The 27,602-nt window shown below is 49.2% G+C and overlaps 1 protein-coding gene and 2 long non-coding RNA genes across 6 annotated transcripts in view; 1 reads left to right on the top strand and 2 right to left on the bottom strand.

The window, feature by feature from the left end:
* The window catches only part of SRRM4 (serine/arginine repetitive matrix 4), a 474,160-nt gene that overhangs the window by 442,732 nt on the left and 3,826 nt on the right, over window positions 1-27,602 (top strand). For all 4 annotated transcript variants that reach the window (XM_045042073.1, XM_045042072.1, XM_023241473.2 and 1 more), the window contains 7 exons: window positions 363-413; window positions 3,618-3,716; window positions 7,515-7,671; window positions 21,089-21,393; window positions 25,691-25,894; window positions 26,609-26,719; window positions 27,225-27,365. In XM_045042073.1, the coding sequence (XP_044898008.1) occupies window positions 363-413; window positions 3,618-3,716; window positions 7,515-7,671; window positions 21,089-21,393; window positions 25,691-25,894; window positions 26,609-26,719; window positions 27,225-27,365 (1,068 nt within the window). The remainder of the gene's footprint in view (window positions 1-362; window positions 414-3,617; window positions 3,717-7,514; window positions 7,672-21,088; window positions 21,394-25,690; window positions 25,895-26,608; window positions 26,720-27,224; window positions 27,366-27,602) is intronic.
* Window positions 80-27,555, bottom strand: LOC102900631. The gene is made up of 4 exons (XR_890905.3): window positions 27,422-27,555; window positions 5,623-5,783; window positions 1,116-1,181; window positions 80-193 (listed from the first exon to the last, which is right to left on the bottom strand). It is a non-coding gene; the product is annotated as an uncharacterized LOC102900631 (long non-coding RNA).
* On the bottom strand, window positions 21,906-25,705 carry LOC123381373. Its single transcript, XR_006588254.1, has 2 exons — window positions 25,628-25,705; window positions 21,906-22,105 (listed from the first exon to the last, which is right to left on the bottom strand). It is a non-coding gene; the product is annotated as an uncharacterized LOC123381373 (long non-coding RNA).

The raw sequence follows: 27,602 nt of genomic DNA on the forward strand, positions 1-27,602 counted from the left end.
GTAGGGAGGGTAAAACAGGACTGTCGACGAAAAGTATTTAGCAGTGTTTGCTTACAATAAATCCTTGACACGTGGCAGGTATTATTATGACCTTTATTTACGACTGTATTATTAAGCTCCCAGAGCTGGCCGTGGCCCCCTGCGTCACCTCATTCTCAGTCCGTGTGTGGGTCACTGTCTCTAGCTGAACCTGCTGGGTGAAAAAATCAACAGTGACTGCTCTCCTCTTGGAAATGATTAGCGTCTGTCCCCCGACTGCCTGGGTCTTGTAACCCCGGTGTGTAAAGCATCTTAACTACTGTTTCTTTTTATCTGGAACTGGGATTCTGCATCTTTTAATTAATTGGCCGTTTCTCCATTAGCTCCTCCAGCCCAAAAAGCAAAAGAAGGGACGAGAAGAGGCACAAAAAACAGTAAGTAGGGAGCACCTGGAACATTCTTTTCTCCAGTTTCGGGGGGGGGGGGGGGAGGAGGCAGGGAACCTGACCTCTGCATAGCCAGAGTGTGGGCGTGGCCAAATAAACGTGAGGTGGGGGTGGGTGAGAGGAAGGAAGGCAGGGAAAGGCAGAACCGGCTGATGAAGGGCAGTTGTGGGTTTGGGTATGTGTAAGTGCACGAGGTTGTGTATGTGACGTGCGTGTATTTGTGTGTGCGTGAAAGTGAATGATGTGCGTCTGTGTGCCTGCAGTGCCTTGTGGAATACATTTCTATGAAAGGCGTGTATGTATAGTATGCACATTGTTTGCAAACGTCTGTACGTTTTTCCATCCTGCAAACATTTGTGTGGAAGGCGTGTACAAACGTGTGCAATGGGGATAGTCTGTGTGTGGTGTATATTTGTGTCCACACGGAAGCATTCTGTATGCTTCTGCTTACGTAAGCACGAACGCGAACAGTGTGCACGTGGGTGCAGTCTGCCCGCGTGCTGATTTTCTGCACCCTGCGTGTGCACCGCTTATCTACCCGCGTGCATTACACGTATGGAGGGTGTGGGGTGGGTTTTACCTGTGCACACAGGTGTGCCGTGTGTGCGTGAGTGGTCATGGGGGCATGATCACGTGCAAGCACACGCGTGAGTGTGCTTGTGAGTCCGAGCCTTGGCTGCGGGGGCTTACCTCGTGGAGATTGCAGCGAAGCTCCTACCCCCGGTCTCGGGGCCCCAGCTGGTTCACGGTGTATAGCTGGTGGTAGAAATTCAAATCAGCTAGTGCTGCCTGCAGAGTTCAGTTCCCAGACAAATTAAAAGTAAATGTGGTTACAACCCACCTACTTTATACCCTGCAAATGTTAGCACATGTGTTTTCCAATCAACTAATATTTTATCTCCCACCAAGAAGCTTCTAAAGTGAGGACCAAATGCAATAGGATGAAAGGCGGTTGGCTGTTGGGGAGGGAAAAGAGGAGGCAGGGACGCAGAGGGAGGGCACCTCGCTTTGCTGCCTGAGGGGTCACTTCATCCAAGGTCAGTGCAAAGGAGGGCATTTGAGCCACCCCCACAGGGGCCTGGGGAATGCTCCAGAAGGAAACAGTAGAGCTTTGAATTAGCTCAGGGAACAACTTCCCGATCATCAAGCTTGTTCAGTTCAAGTCAAAAGGCATTCACACTAAGCGCAGACCAAGCACATACTCTGAGAGACCTCGGTATCACTTGTCCAGTGGGGCTGCAGTATAGACACACAGAGCCAGGGGCTGGGCCGAGACTCTAAGAGCACTAGTGGGGATTGTGGGGGTGGTCATCACTGAGGCTGACTGCTTGAGGGCAGCAAGGGGGCCACCCTCCCTGGTGCCAAGAGCTGGATGAGCCCCAGAAATTGCTAGGTGATGCAAAAGACAAGCATCATCGGGAGAGGGAGAAGCAAGAAAAACAAGGCGCCCCTAAGATAAAGGATGGTTCTTCTTGCCAGGTTCTATGGTCGGGGATGCTTCTGAACAAGTGATCTCTGGAGAGATTGAGCCTGCTTGTATTCAACATCCCTTAGTAAGGCCCTAATACATGGCAGGCCCTGGGCTGGGCCCGAGGACAGAGCTTAGCCAAATATTCTTCCACACTCAAGATGCTCACAGTTCCCAGCGGAACACAGGAGCCAGACAAGGGACAGGTCACAGCATAGTGATGGCGGCTAGGAGCCCAGGGCATGGCAGCAGGCTTGGTAGTGAGCAGGAGCTTCCTACAGGGAGAAGTGTCTAGACTGACTGGAGTGAGGACAGAGGTAACCATTCTAGGCTACTGGTTAGGCACATGGTTTAAACTCTCTGCCTCGGTTTCTTCATCTGAGAAGTAAGAGAAGCTACTTCATACGTTGTTGTTGTTGTGAAGGCAGAGATGGGTCCATTTAGGCTATGGTGCCCAGCAGGCAATATGTGTTAAATATGGGCCACCCGTCATCATCATCCTCAGAAGGACATCATGAGCTGGGACATACATGAGCCAGAGTACAAGCAGTTGGACTTCCTTGAGCCTGCCCAGCCAGAGCAGGAGACACCACACAAGGAAGCTAGAGAGCTTGGCAGGGGCTGACTCCTCAAGGCGCTCGGGGTTCAGGATCAGAATGCGTACTTGACATGAGGGCAATGGGAAGGGTTAACCAGGTTAGGGATATGGTCTGATTATCACATTAGCAAGAATCCCTGAGTCCTTTGTTGGAATAAGCAGGCTACCTCCCGATAGAGCCCTCTCTAACTCCCACTGACATCGTGCCTTGGCCCAAACCACTGACATTCCTTGTACATACTCAGTGACCATTGTCTCTGCTGCTATTACTTCTGGGTCATTATTATCATTTAGGGGGAACTGAAGTACCCTGTAATAATACCACTATTAGTGGTAGTGGTGGTTGTCGATTGTTTGTTGTAATTTCTGTTGCCAGTGATGTTTCTAACTCTGAAAGCGGGTCTTTGACTCCATGTGAAGAATCTGGACTTAATTTTCCAGATCTGAGGTTATAAATTGGCAGCCCAAAGGCCTAATTTACTCTGCAAACGTGCGTTCTTTGCCCCCAGTGTCTTGTTAAAAAATGACCTTCCACTTAAAAATAGGAATATTTTGCATAAAAATCTGTATTTCTACATTCACTTGGAAAATTAGAAGATCCAACAGCACGCCAATATTCTGGAGGCAAGGCCACTTCTTCCTTTAGCACTTGATTCACACAGTACAGTGGCTGGCTGAGATTGAGACCCCTGTCTTAGGTGGGAGAGAGGTGACGAGGGGACGTGACACTCCTGGCAGGTGTGGTCTGCGTCAGGGCGGGTGGGTGCGGTGGGGTGGGAACCCGAGACCCAGGCTGAGTCCCAGGCTGGCTCCTCCAGAGGAAGCCTTGCCACTCACTTGTGTTCAGTATAGCTGGCTGGAGAGGCCAACCGCCCGAAGAGCTGGGGTGATGGGGAGTGGGGCGTGGGTAGGGGGAGATGCCTAACTTTGGGAGGGACAGTGACTCTGGTGCAAGAGGATGATGTATGTCACAAGATCAAAATCTCTCTCTCCCTCCCTCTCTCTTCCCCCTTCCCCACTCTCTTCCCTCTCCTGCTCCCCCACCCTCTCCTTCCCTCTTTCTTTCTCCTTCCCTCCCCCTCCCTCTCTCCCCTCCTCTGACTCACTCCTTTTCACCGCCCCCAAGATCACGAAGCCGGCCCCGAAAGTCTCACCGTCACCGCCATCACCATTGCCCCTCCAGGTCCCAGAGTTCGGAGACCCGCTCCTCAAGCTGTGAGAGCAGGTAACCCCTCTCCCCAGGGAGCCTCCCCCGACACTGTCAACACCTCCCTGTAGAGAAAAGGGACGGGCTGCCTCCAGGTACAGGAACAACAGTAAGCACACGTGTGTGTTTCCTAAGGGCCAGTGACCACTGCCACTGCCATGGTGTGAGGTGCTGAGCCCTCTCCCTGAAGTAACTACACGATCCCCTCTGCTACCCCATGAGGTAGCTACTGTTCTTATCCCCCATTTTAAAGATGAGGAAACTGAGGCACAGAGGGGTTAAGGAACTTGTTAATCAGCTACTAAGTGACGGAGCTAGGAATGAACTGCGGAGTCTGGCTTTGGACTTGGTGCACTCTCTAAGCGTTGCTCTAGGCACAGAGAAGCTGAACAGTCTATGAAAGCACCAAGTACCTAGTTCTGCAGCCCTTGCGAGTCGGGTTTCTCCCAACCAGGACCCTCTCTGTGCTGACACATTAGCTGTCCCGGCCTCAGAAAGGGGAGGAGGGCTCTCTTGTGGGTGAGAAGAAATGGAGCGCGGCTTTGTTGCTGTCGATGTTTGGAACTGTTGATGGCCAGAGGATGCACCAAGGCCTCTGGCTTCTGGATGTCACAGGCTGCTTTGTTCATCCCTGTGGGCTTCCCACATGCTTGGCGACACGCTCAGGTCACCCAGGGAGATTTTAAAGTGTCCCTGTCCTGGGGGGACTGGGGGGCTCAGTCAGTTAAGCGTCCAACTTTGGCTCAGGTCACGACCTCATGGTTTGTGAGTTCAAACCCCACGTTAGGCTGTCACTGACAGCGTGGAGGCTGCTTGGAATTCTCCCTCCCTCTGTCCCTGCCCCTCACTGCTCACATGCCCTTGCATGCTCACTCTCTAAATAAATACATACATACATAAATAAATTCTTTAAAAAAATAAAATAAAATAGGGGCACCTGGGTGGCTCAGACGGTTAAGCGTCCAACTTCGGCTCAGGTCATGATCTCGCAGTTTGTGGATTCAAGCCCCACGTCAGGCTCTGTGCTGACAGCTCAGAGCCTGGAGCCTGCTTCGGATTCTGTGTCTCCCTCTCTGCTCCTCGCCTGCTCGTGCTCTGTCTCTCTCTCTCAAAAATAAATAAACATTAAAAAAAATTTTTTAATAAAATAAAATTAAATTAAATTAAATTAAATTAAGTTAAAAAGTCACTGTCCGGTCCCACCTCATCCCACTTAAATCAATGTCTAGAGGAAAAAGGAGAAAGAGGAGAGGGGGAATATTTTCCTAGTTCCTACAGGCAGTGTGCTACAGTTTCAAATACATTGTCTCTCTTTTTTTTTATTTTTTTTAATGTTTTTTTATTTTTATTTTTATTTTTTTTAATTTTTTTTTCAACGTTTATTTATTTTTCGGACAGAGAGAGACAGAGCATGAACAGGGGAGGGACAGAGAGAGAGGGAGACACAGAATCGGAAGCAGGCTCCAGGCTCTGAGCCATCAGCCCAGAGCCCGACGCGGGGCTCGAACTCACGGACCGCGAGATCGTGACCTGGCTGAAGTCGGACGCTCAACCGACTGCGCCACCCAGGCGCCCCTAATGTTTTTTTATTTTTGAGAGAGACAGAGAGGGACAGCACGAGCAGGGGAAGAGCAGAGAGAGAGAGACACACACACACACACACACACACACACACAGAATCCGAAGCAGGCTCCAGGCTCCAAGCTGTCAGGACAGAGCCTGACATGGGGCTTGAACCCACAAACCATGAGATCATGCCCCGAGCCGAAGTCAGACGCTTAACCGGCTGAGCCACCCAGGCACCCCGCATTTTCCCTCTTGATCACCCCAGTCACACCATCAACTAGACCAGGGCTTCTCCACTTTGGCTGTACTTTACGGTCACCTTGGAAAATTCTTGAAATGCGAAATTCCTGGATCTTACCCTCTTGATGTTCCGATCTAGTTCAGAGGAGGTGGGGCCAGGTCAGTGAGATTTTTAAATCTTCCTTCACGAGGCAGATGTGGAGCCGAGCTTGAGAAGCATTTGAGGAAGGAAACGCAGACCCTGTCGTGTGCTGCCGTCACCAAGTCTTGGTGTTTCCCCTAAACACCAAAAACCGTAAAGAGCATCAGCATCAGACAAGGTTGCTCTGTGACCCTGAGTGGCCAGAAAAAAACAAGGCCCCTCTGTTGTCAGGCTGGAGCCCAGATAAAACAGGAACTTTGTCCAAGACCCAAAAGTGACCCAGCGTCTCCCTATCCTGGCTAGCATGAAGGACTGTTGTTCCTTTTCCAGTTTTAGCCTTGGCCTTGGTCTGGGCTCCAAGATTTATGAAGAGACCCGGTCAGAGGATCACCTCCACTTAATGACAGCATCCAATCCAGAACAAAGCCCCAGTTCCTTGAAGTCACCTGCGGCCCGCCCAGAACACTCCCGTACAGGGACAGCCTACACGTCCCCGTGGTGTGTGCTCTCCCTCACTGCAGGGAGCAGTAAACGCGCTTATTCAACCACAGGCGTGCTCCTGGTGGCCTTTGTCTGGAGGGCATTGGCGCACTGAGCTCAGGTGCATTACTGACGTGGAAATGCAGAAAACTCCACCGTGGTGAGCAAAGGCATCTGAGCAAGGTCACAGTGAGTGGCAGAGTTGGGACAGAGACCCGGGTCCGGAGGTGACCCAGCCTGAGCCCTTGACCCCAGGCCCAGGCTGAATCGGCTCTCGGCGGCTAAGCCCTGCTGGCCTGGGTCAGAGGACAGTGCAGAGAGCTTGCCCTCAGCATGCTGCCCTCTACCTCACCTCTTAGCGAAATGGCTACCTCTGCAGACCCCGGCCTCGGCCCCCTTCTGCGGTCATCACTCCTGGCGATGTTGCTGTCTGAGCTCCCCAGTGCCTGTTGGGCTGAGGGATGCTCCAGTAGGCACTGGCCACACACCCAGTGAAAATGATCGGGAGGTCCCAGAGTACAGAGGGACATTTCAGAGCATGACCAAGAGGCATTGCTTCCTAGTGGGGCGGAAAAGTCTGCCCTGGCCCTGATGCTGCCATCTTCAAGCTGTGTGACTTCAGGCAGGTTCCCAAACAGCACTGAGCCCCAACTTCCTCGTCTGTAAAATGGGAACTACCTGCCGTGTTTGTGTTGTGTCTTCAAGTTGCAAGAAATGCCCTAAGAGGGCAAGTGCCATGCAAATCAGTAAGGTGTTACTTTTATTACTACTGTGGCCCAGAGCGAACGGGCTAGCAGAATCTAAATATGCCCTTTCTAAAGAGTCAGAGATTCCTTTGGGTTCCGCTGCAGACAGGATAGCCAGGTCTGACGAGCTTACGCAAGGCATCTTTGCATTTTTGTCAGCTACGTTTTTTTCAAAAGTTTTGGGTGGCAGTCAATATAGGATGTGTCTGTGTCACAGATGGCAAAGTCACGCACAAAGACATACGGATGTGTCCGGTCATATTTATAGGCAAACACAGTGGGACACACCCAGGCATACACACGGTCACATACAACCACACTGGCAATCACACACGCAAAGGACACTAAACCAATCAGGCTAGGGATGTTTTGTATCCTCCCAGCTACATTCCCAGCCCCAAAGACAGTGTCAGGTACATGAAGAAACATTTTTGGAATGAACAAATGAGAGAGTGAGTGAATGAATGGGCAGGTGCAGGGGGCAGATGGGCAGATGGACGGACGGGAGAACGGCAGCACACGTGGTTCATACAAACATACCCAAACACATTCCACAGTCCTCAGATCCTCCTGGCTCTGCAGCCACCCCTCTGCCATGCTCCCCTTCAAAAGACCCTCACGCCTGTCTCCCCTGCCCCCCAGGCACCGCGGCAGGTCCCCCGAGGAAGGGCGGAAGTCCCGCCGAAGGCACTCCCGCCGCTGCTCCAAGACCCTCGGCAAGGCCAGCCCCGAGGCCCGCTCCAGCCACCCGCCCAGCCAGCCCCTCCAGATGCTCAGCCTCCTGTCGGCCAGGGGTGTAGTAAGTATTCCACACAGCCTCCTCGGCCAGTCTTGGCCATGACACTGGGGGGAGGTGGAGACACAAGTTCAGGGCAGTGTACGGCACATTTTAATTCGGTTTTGGGCAAATACCCCACTGTTTTTCAGACCTCAGTATTGCTTAACCAAAGGGTCATTCACCAGCCTTTAGCAGCACTCGGTTGGGGGAGGAAGTAAAGCTAAAACACCCAGGCTTCTTATCAGGGAAACATTGAAAACTACATGTCGGTCTCCAGAGTGACATCTGCAGGAATGCATGTGGGAGACACTGGAGGAGGTTTCTTTGGGGAGGAAGGAAAAGAGGGGGTCTTTGATGTACCAGAGGCATTCCAGCATTTCAGTGAAGTCTGCATCTTTGACACCAGCTCGCCTGCAGCATTGATTAGCAGCTGGGATTTGATTTCACCTATACAAACACGGCCTTGACTGTATATGAGAATTTTCCTTCAAGGAGCTCATAGCACTTGCTCCGTGTCCTCTCATGTGTCTACACAAGGTCTCAGGGAATTGGGGGTATGGCTGCTCTCACTGGTGCCTTTCACAGATGGGACAGAAAAACCAAGGCTCAGAGAGGTTACGGTCTGAGGTAAAGCCACAGAGCGAAGCAAGAGTGAATCCAATTGAGCAACCCCACATTGAATGGAATCCTGGAACGCTCCCTCAGGTCAATAAGGAGGAGCTGGAATGTGGCTTCAGACAGTCTGACACCAGGAAGTTTCCCCGGGCAAGGGCTTTAGAGTTGGATCTGAACTCAGGTCCTAGCGCTGCTATTTGCTGGTTGTGTGGCTTTGGGAAAGTTGCTTAACTTCTTTGAAACTCAGCATTCTCATTGGCAAACTTGAAATAATACCACCTGCATATGGGGTTGTTGGGGACATCCAGTAAGATAAAGTATGCGAAGGCCTTCTGTCGATGCTCAGGGGATAGAGACACAAACGGGAGGAGAGGCAACGTTGACACAGACTCCAGTCGCAGCTGACAGCTGGGAAGGGGCCTGTGTCTTCTAGCTACGAGTGAATCTGAAAATTCAGATGAAGTGAAAGAAAGGAGAAGTTCAGGGTGCTGGCAGGAAGGTCAAGGAAGGGAAGGCCATGGTAAACACTAGCTGGGCCTGGTTGACGCAAGTTATCACCTGCAGTGCATTCTGGGAAACTCTTCTTTACCAGGCAAGGCGCCCTGGCTCACCAAGGTCTCATTTTGTCCACATCCTCTGCCTAGCTAGAACCATCCACAACTTTCCCAGCTCCCTCCCCTCTTTGTAGAAGGGCCTTGTGATTGCTGAGTAGTTTGCAGATGGAAAATGCCCACCTGCATTCCGCGACCCCCCCCCCCCAGCCCACCACCACTGATGTCTTATAAAATGCCTTCCCAGCATGGCAGAGAGTGTGGAGGCCTAGGTGGGTGCAAGTCTTGGCTTAGCTGGACAATTCCTTCTACTCCGCTCAGCCTCGGCTTCCAAACCTGGAAAATGGGCATGCCAAGCTCATCTGTCTCCCAGGGGAATTGTTGCCAAGTTAGAAATCAATTTACAATAGCAGCAAGAAGAGGCAGAAGAATTTAAATGAGTAAAACTCACCCTGTCTTTCTGGTCCTGGTATTTGTGGCAGCCCAATTGGTGGCCCCAACTGACTCTCGCTAAAAAGAGCCATTGGGCACAACTGGCCTGTTTGATCCCCTTCCTGGGATGGTTTCCTAACAGGCCAGGTCTGTCCAGATGTTGAAAAAGGCTGGATGTTACTAAAAACAAAAAACAAAAGAGTGTGGTCCTCCCACACCAGCTGGTAGGGAACCAGTTTCGCTATCGGTTCTTGAAGTCTCAGTGCCTCCCACGGGTCCAACCCCTCTCAGAAGAGCTGAAGGCCCATCTGTACCTAGAAGGGACAGGCATTAAGAGCTCACCTAGCTCAGTGCCCTGATTCCAAGAAGAGAAAACTGAGACTCAGAGAAGAGAAATGATTTCCGTGGGCTGTGGCAAGTTAGAGTTGTTCAAAACATGGGGCTGTGCTTATGCCGTCAAATACTGGCCCTGAGCTAGGGAGAGTTACTTAAACCTTTTCGGGCCACAGTTTCCTCATCTGTTTAAAAAAAATGCACATAATAAGTCTTTTCTTCAAAAACCCTGCTGTTAGGACAAAAGCAAACTAGTATGAGAAACTGTTCGGCTCGGTGCTTGGCCCAGGGGAAAACTCAGCAAATATTAGTGGGTGTTATGACTACAGCTTTCCGGGTACTGCTTGTGCACTTAGCAACTGTGGGACCTTGAGCAAGTTGCATAAACTTTCTGTGCTTCAGTCTTCTCTAAATCTGCGAAATGAGGGGAACGGTGAGACCTGCCTTGTAAGAGGGATGTTACGAGGATTCGATGAGTTAATGTAAGTAAACGTTCCAGACTGTAACACACAGAGACAGCCCTATGAGCCAGGCACTTTTGTTAGAACAAAAGTAGAGGAAGAAATGCTACTTAACGGTCGCTGCCAACAATAGTGGAAATAGTAATGGGGCAATGACAATAGCAGCAGCACTGGTAGCAGCAGAAGCTGTAGCAGCAGGAATGAGTGTGGCTCCAGGCCCAGGCTAGTCCTCGCAGGACTTGGGAGCAGAGCCGGGGCCTCTGTTTCCTCTGTTTTCAGTTTCCTCCATCCTAAATAGCAGCTGCAGCCCCAGGGGCTAGCCCCACCCTACTCACAGTTGTCTGACTTCTGGGGGCATCAGACACCCCCAAGTCTAGCCCTCCGAGTGCCCTCCATGCTAGACCCTTTCTCCTCTTCTCTCTTGCAAAAAGGCAGAGATGGATGAAGGTGCCAGGTTGGACCACAGGTTTCCTGAGCTCCCTATTAAAGAGAACAGCGAAGGCACTGCCCTTGGAGAATCCTTTCAATCACTCATTCAAATCTACCAAATACCCGCAAAATAATCCATCAAGGGTCTGCCGTGCCATGGCTCTCAGGATCTGGTGAACATACAACAGTCTGTGCTTTCTTACGAGGGAGACAGACAAGGTAAAGACTGTAAAAGACAATACACAACAACGAAGCAGAGATGCTGAGATGCGGGGGGGAGGTAGCAGGTGGGGCAAGGAATTAGGGCTAGCATTAGGTTAGGGCAGAGAAAGTAACAACTAACTGAGAAACTGGTGGTGAGCAAGAATCAGCCAAAGGAAGCAGGAAGCAAAGATTGGAGGCAGAATTCCAGGCCAAGAGATGGGGTTCTGGGGATAAGCAGGAACCTGAGTGTGAAGGGTCTTCTATGCCATGGTTCCTGCCACACTCCACTGCAGGTATTTCCTATGCAAGGCTCGTTAAAAAATCAAGGAATGGCACATTACATCAAGGGGGGCCTATCTGCATACATGAATATGCAAATTCAGGGCTCTGTCTTATTGAAATCCTAGTTGGTGAGCTAAAGATAACCTGAAGCCCTCTTGCTCAGTCAGAGTCCAAATCCAAATGGAGGGTCCCAAGGAGATGATTTAGGGACCCTTCACAGTCTCATTCACGTTCTTTATCTCCACTCAACCATCTCTGTCCAAGGCATCAGGGAGACAGAGATGAATAAAACACTCTTCCTGAACTCCAGAGCTCAGTCTGGTAGTCAACAGCAGGCTGCAGTGCAGTGAAATAAGTGTTGTAATTAGGGCTGAGATTGAGTCAGTGAGCACCAGTTCCCCCTTTAGTTGCCACAATATTCAAAAACTTGCACAATAGTTGGTTAATAGACCCTCTCACCACACTACCCCCAAGTCACCAAAGGTATCCCCTCCCTCCCGTAGTACCTCTGGACCTTCTCACAAGTTCAGCAACTAAAGAGTGATACCTGATAGCCTTAGTACCAAGGCCAGCTACCTTTGGATGAGGCAGTATCCACACTCAACCAGTTACTGACTATTGTGACTATCAACCATGGTGGTGATGGAAGTAAGTATAATAGGTAGTAAGACCACAGAGAAAGGACCAGACAGTCTTGCCTTGGCACCTGATGGGGCTTTACAAATAAAGGAACATTTGAGCTGAGCTTTGAAGGATGGGTTCCCCAAATTGAGATGGCTGATGAATAAAGGGAGGGGGAGATATTGCTATGTGCCAGGCACTTTTGTTAGAACAAAAGTAAAGTAACATTATAAACTATCCCGTATTTTGCACAGCTGTTGGGGTTTTTTTGGTCTCAAAAACACTTCTTTGAGGTAGATGCAACTATTATCACCATTTTTCAGAGAGAAAAACAGGCTCACAGAGCCAAAGAGACTTAGGTAGGTGGCCCAGCTGGGAGGAAGGGGAGCTGGTATGTATCATGGCTTGTGTCTCAGAAGCTTACTTTCATAGCCAGAGGGCCGACTGGATGGCAGAGAGGCTGGTGGTGCGAAGCCTTGGCCAAGCCCTTTCCCTGTTGGCATGGGGCTCTCTGTTAAATCTGCCCTCACTGGAGAGGGAATCTGGAAGAGGGCTGATCTCTAGGATGCTAGACCAAGGAGAAGGACAGGCTCCCTTCCTCCTTCAGCCTCCAGCTTTGGCCAACAGTTGCCACGTATTCCTTGCCAACAAAAACCTGCAGACGCCATAAGAAAAAGAGAAATAGAAGGAGAGGGAGAAGGAGGTGAAGGAGAAGGAAGAGAAGGGGAAGAAGAAGAAAAGGAAGAAGAAGAAGAGAAAGAGAAGGAGGAGAAGGAAGAGAAGAGAAGAAGGAGAAGGAAAGGAACAGGAAGAGGGAAAAGAAGAAGAGGAAGAGGAAGAAGAGGAGGAAGGAGAAGGTAGAATGGTAGCAGAAAGAACCTGAGATCCATAAAAGAGGGCCTCGTGAAATTTGTTAACAGGAGGAGGCAGGAGAGGGCAGTGATGAAGACATGGGCTTTGGAGCAGATCTGTAGACTCTGGGGTCATGATCTTGTCTCCCTGGGAGACCCTGGGTAACAACAACCAACGGAGCCAACTGAGCACCAGCTATGTGCCAGTTGCTAGGCTGAATTCTCCACACGTGCCACCTCATCTGTTTCTTATAAGAGCCCTTCAAGAGAGCCCATTTCACATTGAGGAAACCATGGCGTACAACAATTAAGTGAAAAGGAGCCACATGAAATGGAGAAACCAGGATCCAAACCTAGAAAGTCTGACCTCAGAGTCCATGTGCTTCATTATAAGACTTTCCTGGTGTCATTTCACTTCCCTGGGCCTCAGTGTCCTCATCTGTACCTTGGGCTAATAATCATACCTACTTCATAGAGCGGTTGTGAGGATGGAGTGAGTTGAGGTGTTCATTCATTTAAAAAATATGCATTCGGCACCTACTGTGTGCCAGGCACCGTTCCAGGCAATGGTTGAACAGCAGTGAACAAGACAGACAAGGATCCTACCCTCATGCACTTTCAGTTCTGTATGAGAAACTTAGCCCAATGCTTGGGACATAATCGACACTCAATATGCAATCATTGCTAGTGTGATTATTTGTCATCGTAGTGGTGTTATTAAGCTTACTCCTAATAAACCCAGATGTGATGGGTTCAAAAAGCTTAATCATATCCACGGTCTGAGGTGACCTTCAGAACAAGCCAAGAAGAAAGGCAGGATGGAGGTATACATCCCACTTTGCAGGCAGGGAAAAGGAGGCTAAGGGAAAGCATATGGCAGCCCTGGTCTTCGGACCCCTGGTCCAGGCTCTCACACATCCTTGCAAAAGCCTTTCGAGCTCTCGCTCAGCTGAGAGACTCCACATGCCACACCATTTCACTGCAGTATAGAGAAGAGAAGGACCAGGATGCGGAGGAAGGGCAGTATGAAATGGGAATTTGCAGGACCTGTTCTGGTTGTTGTTGTTGCCGTTGCTGTTTTTTAACGGAAAGTGGCATGAGGTTGTCAACTTCCACCACGTCAGCTCAGAATAAAAGAAAACCACCATTTTCTATCACGTAAATGACATCTTACCACCAGAAGATGTAGTACTGACCTGCCCTCCGAAGAAAGGATGAGCCCTTGAACCAAACACATTCAGCCGGATGAAAAACTCATTACAGTGAACTTACTTTCCTCCAGTTCAATCTGGGCTGGTGCAAAATTTGCCTGACTGGATCCATATAGAGAGTTTTGAGAGCCGGTGGGCTGGGGGCCAGCAGGAGGGGCTTCAGAGGCATGATGGGACTGAAATTGGGATTCCCTCTCAGCTTCCTGTGGTGGGGAGGGGGTGGGGGAGACAGGAGGCTGGACCACCTCCTTGGGTCCAAGGTCAATTGCAGCGTATCACTCTGAGGGATCACCCAGTCCTGCAAGACTTTGTCATCTTCCCGCCGTCCCCACATCCCGCCTGCTCTCACACGAACTCCCAAAGGTCAATGAACCCATTCTTTTGCTGTCTTCCTAATTAGTGTACAAAGGAAGATGTACAACAGCAAGGAAAATAAACTTAATGTCTTTGTGAAACAAAAGGATTTTTTTTTAAAGGAATAACCAGAACCCTGTAGCTAAAAGCTCTGCCACACAGCTCTATATTCACATGAGAATTCCCAGTCCCCCATATGGCAGGGAGGGGAAAAAAATTTATAGCCATTTCTCTCCATGGGGCCATTTGAAGCTCAGTAAATGGACTTGTTCAGTTTAATTGGAATTCTCTTCTTGATTGTATTTTTGTAACCTATTAGGCCGTGCTGCCTCTTGATCTCAGAATTCAGCTGAAATTAAATTTTGAAGTGTAAGTGAGAGGTTGCCTTTTTTCCCCCGTTCTTGATTAAATAATGATTTGAAACAAAAACAATAAATAACAGTGCCAGCTTCCCTGGAGGGCTGAGAGAGATTCCCAGTGAAACGCCAGGAGCTGGGGTTTGTGGTGGGGGGATTTAATTACTTATCAGAAAAACCCCAGTGTTAATGTGGAGTATATTAAGGAACAAGGAGATGAGTCAAACTTGTGAGTTCAAGAGAAAAAAAAAATCAGAGCTTCACATTGGAGGGGGCCGAGGGGGAGTAAAGGGGAAACACTTGTTTGCTTTCTCCCAATGGTCATAGATTTGTGAAATACAGTTTGTTCTTAGGGAAAAAAAAAAAAATCTGAGCTTGGCAATTTTGACCCAGAAGGGAATAGCTTGTAATAGCTCCAGGGTCTGGATATGACTTAATGGCTTTGGTCTCCTAGTTCCTTCCACTGACAAAAGCCTAAGAAGGATGCAAAGGATGGAGATGGGGAAGACAGTGAGATCTATTTCATGGTTCTGACAGGGAGAAATGGAGCATACAGGATGCACTGTCAAGGTAGCAGCAAACACTTAGAACACAGGGTCACAAACCTAGATGTCTCAGGGGCCAGGTAGTTTATTGATATAACCAACTGGAACCCCATGGGGTTGGGGGCCAGAAAAACTCATGCCCCCCCCCCACCTAAAATGGGCAGCTGCAATTCCCTCAAGCCGATTATTAGTGAGCAGGAATGTGGACCCAATGTTGTCAGATCTTAGTCTTTGGCACAAACCAGAGACAGAGTTGTTAATGTGAAACTGTCTCATTCTACAATGTTGGCAGTTAATTCAGATTTACTGTCGAGCAGTCTCCCTACTAAGCACATATATACTAAGTGGGCTCAAGAAAACATAGCTGAAACAAAACATCACTTGGCCTGCCAGTTTTCCAGTGGTGATGTGGGGTGTTGAAGCAGACGCTGTTCATTTATATCCCTTCACCCTCTCCACTTCAGGGCACACAGCTAACTTCCAGCTTCCAGAAGATGCTCTCTGGCCGCCAAAGACCATTTTGCTTGGCCGTGTGGCAGTTTGGATGTATTATCCCTTCACCCTCTCCACTTCAGGGCACACAGCTAACTTCCAGCTTCCAGAAGATGCTCTCTGGCCGCCAAAGACCATTTTGCTTGGCCATGTGGCAGTTTGGATGTATTAGAGAAATGACACCCCTTGGGTGCAGCCTTCAACTTATGAGTGGTGGGGAATAGGTACATTAATACCCCAGCTTCCTCCTTGGCTGAGATCAACTCTGGAGTCGGTTCCTCACTGGCTCCCACAGTGTCCTCCAGCTGCTCACCGTGGCTGCCAGTTTGTGATAACCCATCTTTCATTGGTTCCTCCTCTCCCTCACCTCATTTCCCCACTCTCCTACCGAAGTTCCCTGTCCTCTCAAGATAAACTACCAGCATTCAAATTCCTGTCTCAATTTTGGGGATAATCCATATTAAGACAGATGTTTTTTCACCTAGTAATTAAGCAGATCTTACAGGGGCTGAGTTTTTATGCCAAGCCTTAAAGAGTTTTATGCCAGGTCCCGTGAGGGCATTGTTACTGGATCACGGTGGGTCTAGAATGACTCTTCCTAGGAAGTATCTTGAGCACCATTTTTTAGCCTAGCTACAAGGACAGGGGCAAAGATCAGTTAATACACAGAAGAGAAATTCCAAACAGAAGAACCCTTCAAAGATGAATTTTGCGAAGGCTGTTATCTAAATGAGGAGCAAGTAGGAGGCATCTTGTCATGTCAGTGTCAAGTGGACAACTGTTTGCATCTTATATGAGTATTTGTCTAGAAAGGAGCCACTCTGAGATGAGAGGACAGAGACAAGAACACAGAGGCCTCTGTTGTCTATCATGATGTCCATGACTTGAAGGTCTCCTTTGCATGATCATGGCTGTCACACACCTCCAACACACACACATCCTACCTTCGGCTTAGCTCCCCTCCATATCTTTCCTGTTCTTTGTGTAGGGTGAATGGAGAGCTCTGGAAAAGGGAGAGTCTGAAACTAAGAGGCCATTAAACTATCCAAACATCTCTAATGAGTTTATTAAAATGTTCCCTTCACCTGGAAATATAGACAGAGCCCATCAAGGCTTGTAAAAACAAAACCAAATAGGGTTAAGCCAAAAGAAGCAGAAATGAAGGTCTTTGGGCTCCCACCTCTTACGGCATCCAGAGTAACCCTTTAAGCAGGTCAAATGGAATCAGAAGATTTGTATGTCCAGTGCCTGCTAGGGATGCTATGGAACGCTGGTTGTGCCCCATATGCAAGTGACTCATCTTGGAATTAAACCCCACCTACCCTCCATTCACCAAGGCAACCGTGAATACTGACCTGAGCTGCTTCAGCCTAGAGAAAGGTACATCTTTCTCCTAATCTGTCTGGCCAGAGGAAACACCTGTTTCTAACTCCTGACCCAGGAGAAGCACCTTTTTGTAATCTGAACAAAGTCACCGTATGGGCTAACAGCCCCATTATGTGCAAATGGCCAGCCCCAGTCCATTTTGTAAACTGATCTCCCAGAGTAGTAGAAGATGGAAAGGAATTAAGGAGACCAAGCAAAACTCGTCTGGAAGGCTTCTCAGATCCGGAGCTTCTCACCTTAGCATGGAACTTGATGCCATTGAAATATGTGGACAGAGCCTCTGTGTGCTTTCTCCAAGGGTCCTGGGTCCGAGGAGGGCCAAGAAGGAGAGGAAGAACAGAAGGTGATTCCTTCTCTGCCATAGGCCTGGACCTAGAACTCAGTTCTAGAGGTTACCTCTTGATCACAGAGCCAGCCCTGAGCTGGTCTTGAGACATCAACCTTCAGCTAAGAATCAACCTAGTTTTTTAGAACTGTTTTGAATATGATGGAGGCCAGTCCCTCTTTTAAAAAGCCATCAAGTAAGTTCCCAAAGTTGGCAGTTACCCAGTTGGGCCTCACCAGGGCCTGATCACTCAGCCATCTTCACCACTGAATTAAGTTAGGAAGGGCCCAGGCTTCTGAGCTCAGGCTTCTAAAGGACTATGGAGCAGCTTCATTCACTCAGCCAGATTTAGTGAGCACCTACTCTGCGCCAGGCACTGGTAGTTACTTGGGTACAATGCTGAACTAGTCATGCGTGGCCTCTGTCTTCAACAAACTCCCACTCAGATGGAGAGACAGGCAATAAAACAAGAAATTACCCCACTGAGTAACAGTGCTGTAACACACAGAAGCCACTCATTTTTGAAGGAGTAAATGAATGAAAGAGCGAATGAATGAGTGAACTATGGACTGTTGTGCTATGGACTATGGACTGAGGGGTTAGAGAAGGCTTTCTAGAAAGTGATTTGTAACCTAAAGGATGTATAAATTTAGCCATGTGAAATGGAGTAATGGGGAAGAGTATTCTAGGCAGAGGAAATGGCATGTGCAAATGGCCTGGGCTTGGGAGGGCAAGATGTGGTGGCAAAGCCAAGAAAATTCTAACATATCGGCATAGGTTGTGGGGGTCACGGTGGGGGTATGTGGAAGAGATAAGGTCTGTGAAGTACTCAGGGGTGGGTTGCAAAGGATACTGTCATCCATTTTGAAGAATTTATATTCATCCGAAGAAATGGGACGTTTAAACAAGCTGGAGATGTTGGTATTTTCAGGCACCAGAGTCAACCCAATGAGAACATTTCAGAGGACCTTTATCTCTGTTTTCTGGAAGGATGGAAAAGCATGATGCCTTATACAGTTCTCAGTTCTAATTACACAAGTTACGTGTGCATAAGAGTCATGGTCAGGTGGAGACAAACTGAAAGCGTCTCTGTGAGCTCAGAGTGTGGGGTTGAGAAGGCGAACAGGGCAAAGTCCCCTTCTGTATCCACTAGCCTGGAGGGGCCTCACACTCAGGAAATCCTTGCCTATGGGGACCCATGATGCACCAGGGCAAATGCATTGGAAGTGGTAGCCAGGGCTGGGAACAAGTACCTGGGAAGAGAAAGGCCAGCCTGGATGCCCCAGGGTAGCAAGCCAGTTACAATGGAAGCTGTTATACTCACAGGCCCCTTCGTTTGAGTTACCTTCTAGCCTCGTTCTCCCCAAAAAGGGCTTGCCTGATTCCCTGCACCCATCCTGGAACCAAGCTCCAGTCTGAGAGCCCATCAGTTTTCTCATTCCTGACAGAGGTGGTAGCAATACACATGTTGCCAATGAACTCCCAGAGGTGGGAAAGATACAGCATCCGCAACTGCAAATGGGAAGACAAAAAGGAGGCGCTGAATGGGAACAGGGCCTTTACCTTCTTTTTAAAGAAGTCTCACTCAACAAAACTCCACTTGAGCAACATTATTTTGAGGTCCCTTGTCCCAAAGCAAAGCTTGCCAGATCACCAAGCAGATAAAGATGACAGGGACGGCTGTGCTGGGGAGAACTTGGTAACGCTGGACCATCACCCTGTCTGTGTGCAAAGCCTCCTGGGAGAATCCACAAAGGAAGTTCCGCCTCCCCAGTCCAGAAGCTGACATCCTGGGCCGCCAGAGTTTGCTGTGATTCTCGCAGTTCTGGTGTCTCTGTGCCTCACCCTCGTGACCAATTGCTGAGAAGGCAGACATGGTCCTTTGAGAAAGCCCAAAAGTCCCACTCCTTTAGGCCCAAGTTACCTGTAATAAGGGGTGGGAGGGAAGCAGGCTCTTGACGGTGAGGTCTCACTGATATTGGTGGCCCCAGGACAAGAGTATAGAAGGAGGCCTACATACTGGATGTCTAAATGTTTATAAGTCAAGCCAGCAAACCTAAACAAAATATGTTCTCCTATCCTGGCAAACATACCTCCAAAATGATCTGGAAAGTCAGGTTTGAATTTAGAACCTCAGACCCCTCAGAGTGGCCGGCCACAACATGGCAGTGGGGGGTGGGGGCGGTGTCCCTGCCTCAATGCCCTGGTCCCTCCCTTTCTCCTCCTGCCTCTTACACCAACCAACACCGTGATGGGCCTCCCACACGTGCACATAGACACCCCAGCCTGAACATCTAAGCTCTGTACAAAGAGTCACCCTTGGACCTAAAAGTGTGCACACCTAAAGCATGGTTATGCCCCCAGGAGAACAGATCCATGGATGAGCCTGCAGAGATCCTGAAAGGGGTCCCAAGGGCCATTTAAACAGAGAACAGACAATTCTGGGATCTCAGGTACCCATGAACTGGTAGTGCCCTCCTGGCCTCACAGATCTCTTGCCCCATGAGGATAGTTACTGCTGGAGGAGGTCCAGGGCAAAGATTCCTCTCGCCCACAGCTAAAGAAGCACAGTAGTATTGGCAGGGGCCAGACCAAACCCACTGTGTCAATCACAGATGTGACACTGGTCTGAACGTTTTAAGAAAACCACCCACTGTGCTTCTAAACACAGACACCATTGCTTTCCCAAGGGCTGGCTCAACCTCCTTTCCTCCTTCATCTGTCCCAGTTCAGACCCAAACAGGACTCTGGGAAATGCTCCCCATTCCCATTCACCCCAAATCCAAATGTCCAAGCCCCTCCCAAAGCCCTTTGTCACAAGCACACCCTCGTGATCTGGATACCCAGACAGAGGCAAGCTCTAGCCCCTACTGCATTTTCAGCAAGGGTTTCTTGATCCAACTTGGGCATTAAGGGACTGATGAGGTTAGCGTTGATGGCCTTGAGGTCCCCTTGCTGAGAAAACCAAACAGATCTGATGCCTCACCTGTTAGGAACACTGAAAAACCAAAACTCAAAGCTGAGGGCCAAGTGTGAGGGTGTGCAGAAAGGTGTGTGTTTTTTCTTGTCATTTTCGACTCTAATGATGGACTCACGTTGCCCGCTCTTCCCTTTCTCTTACACCTTACCTACCTACTAAAGGAGGAGCTCTTGCTTGGTAAGTGGATATAATCCGCAAAGACATGAGAGAATTTATTAGAAGCCACTCGAGAGCCTTAGCTACCTTCTCCAGGGGGAAAAGGACACACACAAATAATCGTAGAGAGCTTTTTTTTCGTTTGTTTTCAGTCAGACTATTTGACTTCCATTTTTTTTGTCCCCCTTTCTTTTCCCCTTTAGTTGAAAACTACTAAAATGTCATTTTGTGACCTTGACTTTATATTTAAAAAAAAAAAAAAAAACCTCTCTTTATTTCATTTCTTTTCCCCTTGCAATATTTGTTTAGGGTTCTATTCAGGGAACTTTTTTCTTTAAAAAAAAAAAAAAAGGTCAAATTCGTTGAGGATTTGGTTGAAGTTTCAAATTTTGGCTTTATCTTTTTTTTTTTTTAAGTTCCAAGATATGTTTTTCATGTCCATTGCCCCATTTCTTTTCCCCTCCCCCTTCCTTTATTTTTATTATTGTTTTAGCTTAAGGGTGTTTATACACCCCCCCCTTTCGATTGAGTTGTCTGTTTTGTTTGAGTTAATTCATTAGAAATTAAATTTTGTATAATTTCCTTTTTCTTTTGTTTAATCTGGATCGCATGCTTTTTCTCTGCATGATACCTAAATCTTCCAGTTATTCTAGCAGGGGGTAAAAAAAAAATATCTCCTTTCTGTGGTATTCTTTCAGGAATTTGTGCTTTTGTTTTTTGGCGTCTCTTCTTTCCTCTTCTCTCTCTCTTTCCTTTCGTTACAGTGCATCATGACGGTAAACATTTCTTGGTTATTTAGACACAGTGCACAGGCCCGGCGATCAGCAGTGTCCAACGGGTGTTTTTGCTTTCAGATCACTGGGTCGGGGTCTGCAGCTGACCTCTTTACCAAAACAGCCAGCCCGCTCACCACCTCCCGAGGACGCTCCCAGGAGTATGACTCAGGCAATGACACCTCCTCGCCACCCTCCACGCAAATCAGCTCAGCCAGGTCACGGGGTCAAGAGAAGGGGAGCCCCGGTGGGGGCCTAAACAAGAGCCGGGAACTCAACTGTGGAAACACCTCTGATTCAGGGAACTCCTTCACCACCTCCTCACCCCAGAACAAGGGGGCCACTTTGGAGAATCTCTCCCCCACCAGCAGGGGCAGAGAGTCAAGGTCAGTGCACTTAGGCTGGGTGGGGGTGGGGGGTGGGGGGTCCTGCCTTAGCTCCACCTTCTCAGTCTCTCACCTTAGCCCTCTACCCACCCACTCCCCACTCCTAACCCAGGACTCTTTGATTTGCAAGAGAGAGAAAACTCAACTCAAACTGGCATAAGTTAAAAAATATATATCCAAGGATATCAGCTTCGGGTACAGCTGGATCCAGGGGCTGAAAAGTACATCATTGAGAATCTATCTTTCCCATTACATCTCTGAGCTCTGCTTCCCTCTCTATTGGCTTCATTCTCAAGCAGACCCTCCCAAGCATGGGCACATATGCCAACCATTCTGCAGGTTAGCCAGCCAATGGAAGCAGAATGCCTCTTTCCCAAAAGTTTCAGCAAAATACCAAGGCAGATTCTCATTGCTTCTGCTTGGCCCATCTTGGTTCATCTGCCCACCCTTGGATCAATCACCCTGGCCCAGGAGATGCTGTGCTTTTGGCAAGAATGTGTCACACGCTACCATCAGGGCTAATGAGTAGTCTTCCCACATACACAAAACTTGGGGGAGGTCTGGTTCTCTGAAGGAAAAGTCAGGGTACTGATATCAGGAGGGAAAGAGGCAGGTGCACCCGGGTGTCTCATTCAGTGAAACCTCCGACTTCGGCTCAGTTCAGCTCAGGTCACGATCACATCGTTCATGAGTTCCAGCCCCGCATCAGGCTCTGCAATGACAGCATGGAGCCTGCTTCGAATCCTGTTTCCCTCTTTCTGCCCCTCCCCCACTCTCGCTCTCATGCTCGCTCTCTCTCAAAAAAAATATTTTTTTGAAAAAATTTTGTTAAAGGAAGGACAGAGGCTGGGCAGGCAAAAACAAATGTCAGTTTTACCATTAATCTCAGGAGAAAGTCTAACATTAAATCCACTGAAAGTCAACTGTCATTTTAAAAAGTTCAAATGCATTGAAAATCTGTGGCAACAGAAAAACCTGCTCCTGGATGTTTGTAGCAGCTTTATTCATAATTGCCCAAACTTGCAATCAACCGAGACATCTTTCAGTACATGAATAAATAAACAAACTGTGGTCCATCCAGACAATGGAATATTATTCAGCAATAAAAAGAAATGAGCTATCAAGCGATGAAAAGACAGGGAGGAGCCTGAAATGTATATTGCCGAGTGAAAGAAGCCAATCTAAAAAGGCTACATCCTGTATGATTCCAACTATATGACATTCTGGAAAAGGCAAAACTGTGAAAATAGTAAACAGATCAGTGGTGACCGGGGGGGGGGGGGGGGGGGGGGGGGGGGTTAGGGGGTAGAGAGGGATGAACAGGTGGAGCACAGATTCTGTGTGACATTGCAGTAGTGGATACATATTTTACATTTGTCAAAACTCACTGGGTTCACAAGAGTAAACCCTAATATAAACTCTGGGCTTCGGGGGATAATGATGTCAGCGGCGGTTCACTGATTATAACAGATGTATCACTCTGGTGTGGGCTGTTGAATGGAGGGGGAGGTTGTGGGTGTGGAAAGTACAGAGGGTTCCCATATACCTGCAGAGTATGTCTGTGTGTGCACGCACGTGTGCACGCATGTGTATCTTAACCCACTTGCTAGATGCAGTTTTTCTGCAGAAAACCCTTTCATGCAGTTGCTTATGAGCCAGCTGTAATTCTAGTTCATTACCCCCTTACTCTCTCATTCAAGAAATCACAGCAAAATGCTAATCACTGAGGATAATGTCACAATAATAGCTAGTAAAAATCGCTGATCATTTACTCTATATCATTCACTCAGTTACTTATCCCTCTCCTAGTTTTCAGGCACCTCCTGAATGCCAGCCACTCAGCTTGGTGCTGGAGATACAAAAATGGCATGGTCCCTTTCCTCGGGAGCATGTAATTAATGGGGCAGATGCAGAGATACAAGAGGGGTGGAAAAGGTTTGCGGGTATATTCTGCCATGCTAACAGTGGGGTCTTCTTTCTTCTGGGGGTGGGAGTCTGCTTTTGTTCAGAGTGGCCAAGATTTCAGAATGATAGCCGAAGCCCTAGCAGTGAAGCTGTTAATGGCTTCTTCAAGGACAGAGCACCCTTTTGTCCCCAGCACACACAGCCCACTTCAGTCCTGGACAAACAACTTGGCATCCACACGTAGCCTCTGGTATGCCAGCCCCAGGACATCTCTGGCCTCAGTTCACGCCCAAGCCTGCCTGGGAGCCAGGGCTGGGTCAGAACAAATGTCAACATCTCAAAGAAAAAGGAGTGATGTCCCCAGATGAGATGAAGGACATACTTCAGGGCAGAAGAAAACAGAATAGCACTAACAACCACAATAACGATAATGGCTGCTAACATTTGTGGAGCCCTAATTATATTCCAGGGGCCATGCCAAGTGCTTGCCATGGACAATCTTCCTTGATTCCTCCTTGAACCTTTATGGCATAAGCATTACGATAGACCTTTTTTAGCTGATGGGGAAACTGAGACTCAGAGTAGTTAAGAAACTCGGTTCATAAGGGCCAGCACCAGGATTCAAACACGTATCTGTCATAGAGCTGAAGCTAAAGCCTGAGTGGCATCCAGCACTTCCCTGTTTAGTTTGATCTTATGTGGACAGCCAAATTAAATAATTTAGACCCAGCCTTTCATTTTGAAATTAACTGATCTCTAAAGTCATGGCTGTGTACGTCATATCAGCAATGAGCAGAGGGCTGAATGGAAGAGGTATCGTTGGCTCTAAATCAAGGGAACCTTCAACAGTGAAGGTAGGAGACTGATGAAGTGGAGGGGGCATGGGCTTTGGAGCTGGACAGATCAGGGTTTGAGACTCTGAGTGGCCTTGAGGAAGTAATTAACCCTTCTGAAGAGAATAGTGCCAGTTCCAAAAGGTCATTGGGAGGATCATACAAGATGATGCTTGTTTAGCACCCAGGACACTAAGAGGCTCAAATGTTTACTTCACAACTATTTATTCATGACCTAGGCCAGATGAATCAGGCTCTGTCCAAGGTGCTGGGATACAGTATCCAGAGACATGAGTCCTCACCCTCAAGCTCAGTGACTGGAGGAGGAAGAGACAATTTTAAGACCAAGTGAGGTCTTCTAGGGATGGGGGCGCGGGGGGGGGGTGGAGGGGAAGTGGGGGTGGTGCCTAGGGACTGGGGGCTGTGGCAACACATTGGAGGTCACCCAACTAGACTTAGGGGGATGTCAAGAAAGGCTTCCCACAAAAGGTGAGGTCAAACTAAAACCTGAACCATGAGTAGTTATTGTTAGGTGAGGAGGGGAGGAAAGAGGGTTGCAGGCAGTGTGAATGTTCTGAGGCCTGGAGACAGGGAAGGAGCAGGGGGATTTCATGAGGAACAAGTAGTCCATTATGGCTGGAGTCAAGAGAGGAAAATGCCAAGAGCTGAGATTGGAGGGGTGAGCAGGGGTTGGGTCATTATGAGCCTGGAAACTCTATTAATGTGATTTGAACTTGACTCTTGGCACAAGCCAAATGAACATGCCCTTACTGAGAATCCAACAGGAGCTTTATATGGCCCTAGGCAGGGTGGAAATACAGAAGACAAGGCCCTGCCACTGGGTGATTTTGAACAAGCCATCACTCTTCTTTGGGTCTCAATTCCCCCATCTGCAAAATGGGCTACACTGAAAGTTTCCCAAACTTAAACCACCTACATGGCACCTGCTTGATTTTAATCATATCCCTGTACTACTGGTACTCGTATTTACCTTGACAAACTCACTTTTTTTAATATAAGGAAACTTATACTACTGTCTTACATAGAAAATTTATAGCATTCATCCTAAATAGAAAGCACCTGCAAAAATACATGATTTTTTATATGAAAATACATAAAGACAGTGGATTTAATTCTTGTTAGTAACAGTTGTCTGCCCAAGGCTCTTGAGCACCAGGCCTGGGAGACTGCCAGTGTTCCAGAGATGGTGGAAAACCCACTAGTACCCAATCCAGTGTCTCTAATGTACTCAGATGGGCTGAAAAAGACTCAAAAGGGAATAAATCTCTCACTATGTGATTTGATGTTATTTACCATTATGCCCGTGCCCACTGACCTACTCTGAAGTGCCCCCTCTGGAATGCATCCCCCTCTGTCCCTATTCCTCTACCAGCTGTGGCCTAGAAAGTCTTTCCAGAGGTAGTAAGATGGGACTAGGTGGAAAGGGGTTTCTGAGGGCACCACAGCCTGGACAAAGGTAGGGAGAGGAGTGTTACCTAGAGATGCCTTCAGGCTAGCGGTCAGGCCAGTGCTAACAGGTGTTCTCCCCACATCTGCAGAGGATTTCAGTCGCCATGTCTGGAATGCGCGGAGGTGAAGAAATCCGGTTTGGTCCCAGCCACAGCCCGGAGCTCCCCCATGAGAGGATGCTCCCGCAGCCCCTCCTATGCCAGCACCCGCTCTTCCAGTCACTCCTCCCGATCCCCAAACCCCAGGGCCTCCCCCAGGTACACCCGAAGCCGATCCACCTCCTCCGGGAAAAGGTGAGTGCAGTTTTGACCTCTGTTCTGCAGCGCTTTCGTCCTTAGGGAGCTAGTTAAGGTAACTGGACATGTCCTTTGACCCACCGGTGAAAGAAGTCAGACAGATTTGAGTTTGAATGCCCACTACTCCCATTCCTAGCTGGTGGCCTTGGGCCACAGATAACCTCTCCAAGGCTCAGTCTCGTCATCTGTAAAATGAAAACATTAACCTCTCGTGCCTCGGTTTCCCGACTTACAGAATGGGCTTAATAGTACCTAACCCTAGGATCTGTTGAGGATTAAATGAGATAATGCACAAAAAGCATTAGTTCAATGTCTGACACATAATAAAATACATAACAATCATAGCTAACATTTCCTGTGTGCTGGCTCTGTGCAGTATGTGATTTGCCCTAATTTACTCATTTACAATTCTATAGGGTAACTTCGATTATTTACCCCCTTATATAAATGAGAAAACAGAGGCCCAGAGAAGTGAAATCACCTGCCCAAGGTCACACAGCTAATAAGTAGCCTTAGATAGTAAGAATTCAGTCAGAGGAAGTGGTCGATATTATTATTAATTGCCCAGGAAAGGGCCAGCCAGGTTCCTCTGCCTGGCGTCCAGAAAGAAAAAGGTCACCCCCTGAGGACCAGCTGAATAAAACCCTACACTTCCGGGGCGACCCCGGCGAAGCCCAGCAGGCCCCTCGGAGACTGTTTACTCTCCCGCAGGTCCTACTCTCGCTCTTCCAGCTATTCCTCCAAGTCTGGCAAGAGGAGCCCCCCCAGCAGAAACTCTCGATCGCGCCGCAGCCCCAGCTATTCGCGGTACAGCCCGAGCAGGTACAGGCCCCGCCCCCCAGGCACAGGCCACGCCTCCCAGCTCACGTCTGGGGAGCGTCACCCAAGCCCGCCCCGCTTCCCCCTTTGTCCCAGCATTGCACGAGTAGGAATGGGAAGATGACCCAGCCTCCTCGTCTTCGCTGGAGTTATGTTTGGGGGCCCTAATGCACCCGCTATACCCACACCCCGGCCTCTTCACACACCTAATACTCCCCTTCCCCATATTCAGAGCCCCCAGTTCTTACGCACGCACCAGAGCCCTCTTGACGTTCACGTCCTCGCCCCCGTGGCAGCCGCGCCCCTGTAATGCCCACCCTCGAAGGCTGACACCCCTGCACGTGCCCAGCCTCACCCCCACAGTACACACCCACAGCCCCCTGGGGCCCCGGGAGGAAGCCGCCACCTGCCCCAGTGGGGTGAAGGGCACAGGTGAGAGGCAGTGAGTGCCCCTGTCCCACGCGTTCACGCGGGAAAGCCAGCCGCAATAGCCCCTGCACCCCTTCAGGGAGCGGGACCCCAAGTACAACGAGAAGGACTCGCAACAGCGGGAGCGCGAGCGAGCGCGTCGGAGACGGCGGTCCTACTCGCCCATGCGGAAGCGCCGGAGAGACTCCCCGAGCCACCTGGAGGCGCGGAGGATAACCAGGTGAGGCCAGGAGGGCCGGGGGTGCCCATCTCCACCCTCATTCCCACCCCTCCTACCGTTGGGGCCTCGGGCCCTGCCCGTGTCCCCTTGGAGCTGGAATTCAGGACTGTGGGAGCTCAGGGACGCTGCGGGCCCTGCAAGGAGGGGGCAGGGCCTCCGGGGCGGGGCCAGGGTGGGTGCCTGGGACAGGGGCGGGGCCAGCCTGAGGAATCTGGTGGGCCGAGGGGGTGTGGCCAG

This window comes from Felis catus, chromosome D3 (assembly GCF_018350175.1).
Source record: "Felis catus isolate Fca126 chromosome D3, F.catus_Fca126_mat1.0, whole genome shotgun sequence".
Lineage (NCBI taxonomy): Eukaryota > Metazoa > Chordata > Mammalia > Carnivora > Felidae > Felis > Felis catus.